This window comes from Amyelois transitella, chromosome 3 (genome assembly GCF_032362555.1).
Source record: "Amyelois transitella isolate CPQ chromosome 3, ilAmyTran1.1, whole genome shotgun sequence".
In the NCBI taxonomy this organism is placed as follows: Eukaryota; Metazoa; Arthropoda; class Insecta; order Lepidoptera; family Pyralidae; genus Amyelois; species Amyelois transitella.
The window spans coordinates 7,807,720-7,819,068 of record NC_083506.1 but is presented as its reverse complement, the minus strand read 5'-3'; the positions used below and the strand labels follow the sequence as shown (position 1 = coordinate 7,819,068).

At 39.6% G+C, this 11,349-nt stretch overlaps 1 protein-coding gene across 1 annotated transcript; it reads right to left on the bottom strand.

Annotated features, from left to right (window-relative positions):
• Positions 1-1,167: 1,167 nt before the first annotated feature.
• LOC106137805 (agrin) lies at positions 1,168-11,103 on the bottom strand. Its single transcript, XM_060948793.1, has 16 exons — positions 11,091-11,103; positions 10,527-10,763; positions 9,894-10,109; positions 9,321-9,656; positions 8,781-8,993; positions 6,725-6,825; positions 6,435-6,549; positions 5,911-6,150; positions 5,590-5,746; positions 5,247-5,418; positions 4,872-5,013; positions 4,296-4,556; positions 3,405-3,551; positions 3,026-3,289; positions 2,141-2,708; positions 1,168-1,945 (listed from the first exon to the last, which is right to left on the bottom strand). Exons 1-16 carry the CDS (start codon positions 11,101-11,103, stop codon positions 1,789-1,791), a joined length of 3,339 nt encoding a protein of 1,112 aa, XP_060804776.1. The 3' UTR covers positions 1,168-1,788.
• Between the last annotated feature and the right edge of the window lie 246 nt (positions 11,104-11,349).

Genomic DNA, 11,349 nt, shown 5'->3' with positions numbered 1-11,349 from the left:
TTTTGAAGTCTCTGCTTTTATGAAGTCGACAGCGATAAGAGGGATTATAAAAGGAAAGAGGGGCCAAAAGATAAGAAAATAATGGAGCGGCGATGAAAACTGAGAGAAATGGCTAAAATTTATCCAGTCTATTGTAACGTATCAACACGGATTCTACGGCGAAATTCAAATTAGTTGAGGGCCGTAAGTAGTATAATTTAATGCTTTTGTCTGTTGTCAATCTCAGTACCTCCTGGAAAGGATCACTAAGCTTACTATTAACTGTTTTGGCGTAAGCACTAAACTTACTTTTCGTTAATTCCTGAAACCACACCGATTTCTTCCATTATTTCGTAAAACCTGTTAAATTTGTGTAAAACTCAAGGTCCTATTCCATAAGTAGGTACCTACCTTTACCGTACCTATTTTTTTATTATTTCGCTTATTTTTGTCAATATAATTTTTTACTTACTTTAATGTCATCTTATGTTTTTTCTAAATTTCATAATTATTGTTCTAAACACCATATTAAACTATTTAAATTATGACAACGGTTTAAACACGCGATGAGAAAATTCGCTGCATACACTACCTATTTTGCGCCTTTTTTGAAGACATCATTTTACCTATTATTGTATTGTTTTGTAGAGATGCTGCCCCCAAGAACTTCTAATACATACATACATATAGTCACGACTATATTGCGGAGTACACAGAGCCCGCAGTCTCGAACAGACTTAAAGATCACATTGAGCTTTATGGCTTTATAATGGAATTGAGATTCCATTAGAAACAGGTTGTAAGCCCATCATCTACAAAAGGAATACCAAGACTATCCCTTAGATGCTTTTTATGAAATCCAAGGGAAAGATATGGAATGGAGTGATTCTATACTAAAGTGCTGGAAACCATACGTTATAATTACTAATTCTTAGGTTTATTACCAAGTCCTCCTAAGCGCTAACAATGAACTACAAAACAAAAGGTACGGATTTCTTCTATAATGACAACTATAGGAATGACGTTTAAAGGTATTTGTTGCGCTGATAGATTGTCTAAGGTTTTTTCATAAAAAGCCAGAATCTGTCGATAATATTAATATATTATTTTTTTTCGTTCTAATTTGGATACAAATACCAGAAATCGATATGTTAAAGTTAAATAGGATACAATAAGTAAGTCTCATGAAGTAATATCACAATGCAATAGCTCAGTACAGAATTTTGATACAGCTATAATATTATTGCTATTATGAATCATAGGGTAATAAAAAATAAATATCACACCATTAGAAAGTTTAACATTTTCAAGTATTACCTACATAGTTTATATTAGTAGAAACTACTTAGATAGTATTAAACAGGTAATATTTTAGTAAAAACAAGCATTAAGTACATGTAAATACATCGTACTAATATCTATCACTTCTCAACAATATTCAATTTCAAGAAACGATTGAAATATAAATTTTATAATTAAAAAACAAAATGCCTATAACTGATCATTTCAATTCCTCATTACATAAATTGGTCTCATATTCTGTCTCTCTATAGGTACTTATAGTTAATTTAAGGTATGGTGAAAAATATGATATGAATCTAATTTCGCGCGAAAAGCAAGTTTTGAATAAGAAATTTCATTTACTTTTCAAATGCTCTCTTTAAAATAACTAATAAAAAAGTCGATTTCTGTTACATGAACGATACATAAGGAAATGCTCAATTATATAAGTCTTAAATAATATTCTGGTTTTTCATCTTATAAGTAAGAATGTTGTCTGTTTCTTAACAAAAAGTTAAACATAGTTGTTCAAGGGCACTCAAGTTGGGCAAGGTTCTGTGGAGTGCATGGTCGGAGTCCCTGAGCAATGACATGGAGCCCCCGGGCCGGCGGGATGACGTCACGGCCGCTTACTCGGAGGCGGTGCACGCATCCCACGAACCCAGCAAGGGAGGAGTTTATCAACCTAGTAAACGATAACATGGCGATAAAAGATTATCAGTACTATAAAATTCTAAATGATATAATAATTACTACAGAAGTACTTATGAATGTCTATAATCTATTTCGACTTTACTTATATACTCAGTCTGAAATGGTTTCCATTTTTCTAAAGATTCCTACTAGATATGTACATCACCGAAAAAACTGTAATACTCACTTGGTCACATTTTCAGGGGGATTGCCGACGTAAATGAGCGAAGCGACGTCGAGCGAGGTCATATGCCCGTGCGCCGATCCTCGCGTTGTAGTCGACCCAACTCTCAGCATTGCATCCTTCTTGTACCTTCTTGCTGATATCTTCGATCGTCCATCTGTCTTAACTTTCCCGGAACGCAGTTCCACAGGCCCACTCCCCGCATTCCATCGTAAGATAGCCTTTTCTTCAACTAAACCCAGCCATAAATGATCCTTCGAACCTGATGCGCTCATTATTGTTCCTTTGCCACATACAGCGGATACTTCAGCCCAGATATCAAAGCGTTTAGCTGGCATCCTAACCCTTGCTGACATAGTTGCCTTACCGTCAAACAAAGGTGCTTTATAAATCTCATCAACTTCTTCATATTCTTCGTATTGTGAATAATTTTCGTCAACTTCATTTGATTCAATCGGTTTGATTTCTATATCCTCATGATCGTAATAGATTTCTTTCGTCGGTTTCACAACACAATTTGCTTGTTCGTCAATTTTGTCATCTAAACTATTACCATCTATGTAGACATATTCTGTGGATTAATTTTATTTTAGAACAAAAAATTAATTTACTGTCCAAGAATTTATATAAATAGAATTGTCTACTCTATAAATACAATATACGAAGTCTACAGGACTAGCTTACTAGCTTAAATTTAGCGGTAACCAACAGGAGGAAGAATATCAACACACGTTAGTTCAGGATCTGGGCTGTCTGGTTTGCCGCTATCGCTGGTGTCTACTGAAGCGTCAGTGTATTGAATGGAGTTTGTAGCAAATTTTACGTGATTCGATTCTAGCGTTTCGGAGTTACGCGTGTGCTGTTTCCGAGAATCTGTGGACCGGCTACCTCGCCTGACGTGGGGTGTTTCGTTGGCGCAAGGGCCAAAGGCTTGGGCTACGATATCGGATTGAGTTCTGCAAGCGTGGGCTCTCAGATGACAAGAAGAGAGGTAAGTGCGAGAATCACTGCCGCATACAGGCGGGCCTTCAGTGGCGGCGCACTCAGTAGCTGTGCACTCGCACGTCGCTAACCCACTACGCACTAAACAGTACGCTCCGAAATAACATGTCATGTGATCGCAGTTTGTTGCTGGGAGTTGCGTTGATTCGGCTGGGGACAAAGTTTCAATAACCTTACATTAAATTCTACTAACACATAGTACCTAAGTACTCATTGTTTACTGACATTGTGCAAATTTTTTTTCGATGAAAATTTTTGTACTTACGATCAAAACAACCCTTAGGTCCAAGAGTGTGTTCATGATTGGAGCAAACAGTACACTTCTGTCCCTGTATGCCTGGTTTGCACACACATCTTCCTGTCATTTGTTCGCAATCCTCGCGTACCGATCCAAAAGCTGAGCATCCACAAGCTGCAAAACATAAATTCAGTTACTTTAGTAGATACTAAAATAATATGACAACTGCAGTTAACTTGCTTTTCTAAGTTCATCATCGTCATCTATGCATTTGTCCCGCTTAAGAGCAAGCTTTTTGTTCCCTAAGAGGAACTTGAGAAACCTAACCTAGCTATTTTTTAGTTTATGTATGCTAATTATCGACATTTATGAGTAAGAGAGAAACCACATGGGTGGTCGAAATTACGCAGTACCTACTACTGTCCTTTCTTGTCGCACTGTGACTAAACCGCCCGCGATCACAACGAACTTAGTTTTTACGAAATAATTTCGTTCTCATCGTGCTGCTCCGGTACCCAGCGCAGCTCGCACCGAGTAGTAACTATGCCATTAGTCTTGACAAGCTTTAGCCTCCATCATATTTGTTTTTTTTTTTTTTTTTGTTAAACAAATATACTGGGTACCACTTGGAACATAGCTTATTTGCACTGTAAGAAACTCATCACTCGGGAATACATACAGCATGTCCAATTCCAATCCTCGGCAACTCCCAGTATCTGGGCTCGCAGTGGTCACACTAATTGCGGCCAACGCGGGGCCGGCACGCGCACTAGCCATTTTCGTCGCACTGCTCCGACACAGTCCCGAGGCGGTGTCAGCCGCATTATGACAAAACTTATCATCAAGATATGGTTCTCGGCAGCCCTTAGTCATGATTGAAATTACAATGCACTGTAACAAACACTTCCTCTCACTTACGTATACATCCAGCATGTCCAGTGCCTATCCTAGGTAGCCCCCAGTATCCGGGCTCGCAGCGGTCGCACTTGGTGCCGCCGACGCCGGGCCGGCACGCGCACTGGCCGTCCTCGGCGCACTGCTCCGACACGGAGCCGAGCCGGTGGCAGCCGCATTGTGACGGACAGCCGGCGCCGCCCGGACCGCGCGCCGCTGTGACGCCGTCCGCACAGCAACCGTGCCAGGACTCTTGGCAGCTTTTGGTCTCGATCATACCTTTCTCTGTTTAAAACAAATAGAATGTCACAAAAAAAATACTATCAGGTACATACTGGATTTCTTCTTCCTACCCCCAGTACTAGATTCGAGGATAATTTAATGACCGATTGAAATTATCAAGGTGTGAACTCACAAAAGATGTGACTTTTGATTTATAAATGATATCAATTAAATTATCATACTAACGTTTTACGTACCTATCACATCCTCTTTAGGAACACCCAGAGTTTACCTATCATACTGGCCAGAAATAAATAAGAAGTAAGTAAGAAGCTCAAGTCATTTAATTACACCATTTCAATTGTAAGTAAGAATTACCCTTCCTACAGCATCGAGCTGCTTTAGCGGTGTGATGACAGTAGCTGCCAGCGGGGCAGTCCTTGCGGTGAGGGCCTCCGCCGCAGTCCATTGGACGGCCCTCTGCGTCCGTTAGCGGTTCATCGTCCCCACACGGCCTGAACTGTAACATATGGAAACACTCATGTTCTTAGGTAGTTATTGAACTCATATTTAGTTCTTTCAATACAGTTCATAACTAAGTCTACTTAACCATTAGACCTCCTGCAAGCAAAATTTTATATAACATGTACATGATCGTTTACTGGTGAATACACTATTGTGTACATGTTTATATATTACGTTGTACCTACTTGACAATGTCTCTATGACCGATTACATCTAATCCGCTTTTACCTCTAATCCCCGGCATAATGCTAGAGGGCGGAGTCTTAAGTCCTCCTGTCTTCTACAAGCTTCCAGCTTCATGTGACAGAGGGTAGGATACAGTCTCAGGTCAGACGCACAGACTGGGGCAGCTGAGGTTGTCGCTGCTGCTGCTGCCGCGCAGTCGAATAGACAGGCACATCTGCAAGACAAATATGCTAGTTTTAAGCTCAATATAACCCGATTTATATATAGGTACTTCTGAGACCGCTCTGCACGATAAAGCGTAAATATTCATTGAATCCACGACAGAAATTCAAACTTCAGGTTTGTGTTGAGTATTGACCAATTATGATAATGCTTATAAATTTACCTAGGCTGTCCATGGCTATCGACAGCACACGTAGCTTCGTAAGCACATTGCACTCTTGCGCATACTGCTTTACTCGCACCGGGCTCGCTCGAACTCTCCGTCTCATCGGAAGAACGAATCTCATTGCTCAAATCAGTTTTCATAGTCTTATTCACGCCTGAAAATTTTGCATTATTTAATACGGTTTCATTAAATTATTTCATTAATTCAGTAAAAAGTTTGATGATGTAGATAATGGTCCTTCGAGCGGGACTATTATAATTATTTTAAAATATAGAAGTGTCAAAGAAGCAGTCTATCACCTTGACCCTAAATGCTTACCGGCCGTGTTATTATCATCCTGCGAATCAGTGCACTCGCCATAATACGCGACTCTCATTGACTGTTCCCCGCGCATGCGCGCTTCACAAGCCGCCTTTTGCAGTGCGCACTCGTGCGGAAAAGTCCGCCGTGTATCGGAGCACACGGGCTCGCGCGCCGAGTCTGCGCACGGAGTTGCGCACGCGCATGCCCCGCGAGCGCACCAAGTGCCGACTGGGCACTGGACGCCCAAACAGGATTCTACGGGAATATTTTTTTATAAATTAAATGATAGGTTATTTCAGTGGTACCTTTTCATATTATTTAGTATAGTTATACAAAATAACCATTCAAAATTATTTTATAGAATTAAAGGTACCTTTAGGTTGATTTTGTAATAACGGGACTAGACGATGGATTAACTTTGCCAAATCATTTCACAATATGAAGTAACACTATGCATCTAAAGAAGGCCGAGAAGTTAAAGACATTGACAAAATCAAAAGTTTATGGTAATAAATATACATACAATACTTTATACGAACCACAAGAGCCCATATGTTTAATATGAAGCCGGCGCTTCTCACGACAAGCTACGTCCCGCAATGCACAAATACTACTGTAAGTATTGTTATCGTTGCCGCACACTTCTTCAGTCTCCTGAAAAAATGATAGTTCGTTCGAACTCTTATATAATGGCAACCGTAAATGTTTCAAAGTAACGGGAAATAGCAGAGATAAGTTAGAAATGTGTGACCGATTTAAATAAATGCAAGATAATTTAATTTCTTTAAAAGTGAAGAAATGTCTTGCAATGTTGTATTTGATTACTCACGGTTCCTTCTTCGCAATGTTTAGGACAGACACAGCTGGCTTCCGAAATGCCGTCGCTTTCACAGACGGCGTAAAATTCACACTTCTTATTTTCACAGCCGTCTGAAATATGGGGGTAGGTACTGATGTTAATTTACGCCCTTAAATTATAACCATAAACCAGAGAGTACAGAAACAAATCTGAAAAAAGTAAATCAATTTGATTGTCCTAGCTACTGTTAAACTGCTTAGAAAAAATCTATAGTTGATTTAATCTTAAAGGATTTTTTCTACGTACGAGTCAGAGATAAATGGTTCTGTTCGATCTATGCGTGTTCTACTAATAACAGTTTCCTGAGGAAGACGACTAATTCTTCACTTTAATTCAGTTAATTACCTAATCCGTGTTCCTAACCCTATCCGTCCAATTTCTAGAAGAATTACACTAGGTACGATCGCGTTCATATCTGCAGTCATAGTTTTAAAATTCTTACGGGTTAAAATAGCGTGCACTGAGGTTCCACTAGATACACACACACATGCATATTTAAAAAGAATAAATATTCCTTCAAATGAATACGGTCTTTAATACCAATGACTACTAAGGAAAACAGTCTATTATTCTTTGACATATAACATAACAAAACAGAAAGAGACGATAATCAACGATGGCCGAACTGGGCCCGATAATTGTCGATCGAGATATCGTCGTCTCTCATTATTTGCATAAGATTTGCCTATAAAGGGAAGCCTGCGACTGCCAGACTTATGTCATTTCAATAAGGTTGAAAGTTAGTCTGCACACGACCCTAACATAGGTAGTGGTTCCTTTGAAAATTATTGGGTAGCAATTTTATTACTTCGTGTGAGCAAGTGAGATCTAAGATATATTAGATAATCTCGCTTGCTCACACTCGCTTGTTCTAGTTACTAGCGTTACTTGGATTCCGAAGTTATTCAAGGATTTTTTTTTTATTTTTTTACTGACAATTTTTAATGTTTCAAGGTGCCATTTGAACTAAGTAACTGACTGACTAACTAACTAACTGATATCTAAGAATTACAATACCTACCCGTGTCTTCAAACACGGAAATCAGCAAGATATATTAAAGAAGAGGGAGCAAAATAAAACATTCAATAATTAAAATTAGTAAATTTTATTAAAACAGTTTACCTATAGTTTTATTTACATATTGATGATTATATAAAGCTATACATATATAGTGTATTACACTAATTGTATTATCCACTTATCTCCTGTTATTAAGGTTACAGCTTAATTATTCGTTTTCATAAAGAAAAGATATTGAAGCTGTCCTTAAAATACTATCCAAGTAATTATTACTTTTAATATAAATTGGCAGAACCTTTCACGCACTATATGGACTCGATGCACAGGGCAGTTGTCTTGCACAAATGATATTGTTGGCATATCATCAATCGGATAAATACACCGCACAGTTGGTAACATGGTTTCTTGCAGCACTTGCACATAATGAGCAGCTGTAGCGCGTCCTGCTATCCACACCTGTTCCCCAGGTCCAGCAGCACTCATCCAGCCCCACATATTTACAGATATGTGTCCAGACTCCATATTTGGCACTATATTTTTTTCTTCATACAGAGTTGCATTTCTTCGCCATAAATGAAGCATACCGTGTTGTGATGACATAATTTTGCTTTTTTATTTCGGATAAATACGGCTTTCTTGCTGGCTGCCTGTTGTATAGTCCCTCACGATGAAAACTCGACGAACAGTAACCACTAATGTGTCGAACTGTTCCGCAAATATTCTGGTCGGTATGAAACCATTATTTTCGTACTGTTCCACCATGGATCTCCGCTGTGTGGCGAGTCGCTGTGTTGATTATTAGCGGACGACGGTCGCTGCGCGGTCGACTTTTTAGACTACCCTCTTCTTGATGGCGCGTTACCCAACGTTTCACCGCTTGTTGTTTATTGTGTTATTTGTGTGAATGTGTGAGTGATAGCAGTGGTGCAAGCTATAAAGTTTTGCGAACTATGACTGCAATTATGAACGCGACCGTACTTCCTGACAGTTAAATATTTAACTTACTACAAGGGCCGTCGTACAACACCTGCACGTCGCGCCGGTGCCTACAAGCCTCTAGTTGCAGCTTGCAGCGGTTGCCGTACGATATACCATCGGAGCCGCAGACGGGCGCGAACTCGTTGGAGCAGCGCGGACAACGACAGACACCACGCTCACCCGTCGCGACGCATTCCCCGCCGTGGGGGCAAACTCGGCCAGCGCATACGCCGTTTGAACCTAGTAAATTATTGTAGTTTACGCTTATATTTATTAAACTTGTAAGAATGTAATAGAGTGTGCTTTTGATTATACAACTATAGCTATATACCTATACTGGTGTGTAAAATTACTTGTGGCCTTATATACTTAAATAAGTAAAATTCGTTAACAAAACTCAATTTTAAATTAATTTTGTTAATAAGGACGTATATTATCATCCAAAAGCTTAAGAACAGTTTTAATAGCTGTTTATCATCATCATCAAAAGAATCTAAGGTACCCACTTAAGTATAAGTTACGCGAAATCGTAATTACTGATATTATACTTAGTTATTTTGTACTCACCACAAGCGCCAGCGTGCAACACCCTCAGTTCCCTGCCGAGCAAACAAGCCGCCCGTCGCAATTCACACTCGCTGTCATGCGTCCGGGAATCGGAGCCGCACACGGGACGCAACACCGGCTCGCACGGCGGCGGACACGCACACACCGCGCCGCCTCCCTCAACGCGGCATTCCGCGCCGTGGCGACACTCCACTTCAGCGCAAGGATTTACTCCTATAAACGTAAATTTGTAATTTGAAATTATGATCTTCGAACGTTTTACAACCAGTAGGTATAGGAGCGAAATTGGATGTCGTGTACGTTGTAATGCGGATTGCGTTACGCTTTGGAAATGATCTAAAATCGCGATTATTAATTTAATTTCGTTACTAAATTTTTTTTAACTGTCTCTCTTATCTATGCATGTACATAAGCAACGCATGTTTCTAAAAAAAATTGTAATAATTTAAAATAAATTTATCTGCAAATAATAAAAGTTCTAGGTGATTACACTGCATTGTTTCTCATTAACTTCAGTACCTATGCTTCCACTTGCATAAGTTATTTTTATCGTCAAGCTATTACAAAACTTACCCGTGCTGCACTGTCCTTTGAATATGATTTTCAACTGTTTCCTAGCACGACAAGACTCTCGATGCATCTGACATTCGTTGGAATACGTCTTCCCGTCCGAGGCGCATACGGGGGAGAACTCTAAAGGGCAGGGTTCTGCACAGCGACACGACGGAGAACGACGGTCATCCAACTGACAAACTTCGGGATCAGGGCACGTCACGCCGGCGCAAGGGTCTATAAAAAGACGAAGTACAATTTTCAACCAGAAAGGCAGGGCTCGTCATGCCTACCTATATGTAATTCATAAAATGAATATTTTTTGGGTCTATTAGGTAACCTTTATTTACCATTATTTACTTGAACCACTTCTTATAAGTTTTTGTGGAAATTTTACTCACGCTGTCCGTCTGTCTGGTCTAGATTCCACAAGAGTAAAATACCACTACATCTGTTTAGCTATAGGAGGAAACTGAAATACAAAAGCGCTTCTTTATTTAGTGCTTTAAAATTTTTAACGTTAGATTGATGTCAGCGACTAGCAACCTTAAAAATAATTACATCACGCCTTTAGAGAACCTTTAAATTTAGAGCCTACAGCTGATAAATACAATCGAAAAACGTTACAACGAAAATTAAATTTAAAATACTCACCACATTTTCCGTAATACTTGAACGTAATATTCGTATTGGTGTCACATGCAGCGCGTCGCATCTCACAATCGCCAGGGTAGTCTCTTGCGTCGCTGGCGCACAGAGCTCGAGAGCCCTCGTGATCCCCGTAACTGGGGCAGGAAGTGGGGCACTCGCAGTTATAGGAGCGGCCATCAGGCGTGGGCCGGCAAAGTGCTCCGGGACCACATGTGACCCCACGGCACGGGTCTGGCACGTCTGCGATTTAGAAATAAAATCGTTGGTAGTCTTTCCGACTTCGATATTCAACAAGTCGTCGATCCATGTGTCAGAATTCTAAAATAAATTAGCTAAAATGGCTACCCATCGGTAACCGTAGAAATATTCACATTTTATGTCAGCTCTATACCATTCTCAATAATCAGCTTGCCCCAGACTATCTTTAAAAAAGACTTCCAACTATTAAGTTCTACTCACGAAAGAATCCTACGTTCTTCAAATAAATTAACTCTTGCTATCCCTTTTCACCGTACAGGTATTGCATCCAATTCTTCGCCGTTATGGCTATTAGGCTCTGGAATTTACTTCCTGAGTCCATCAGGACATCCCCAAGCCGTTCTAGTTTCAAATCACGGATATACGGTTTTTTTTGAGTCACGAGGATATTTAATACGACGCGGCACCTTTAAGCCTTTTCACTCATTTCGGTAATCGCTGCACCTATATATTTATGTATATTGTATATCTATTGTAATTTTTATGTATATATTTTATAATTATTTTATTTTATATTTTGTTTGGGTATAAATATATGTTTGCGCCAATTAATTATCTGTGCGCAATT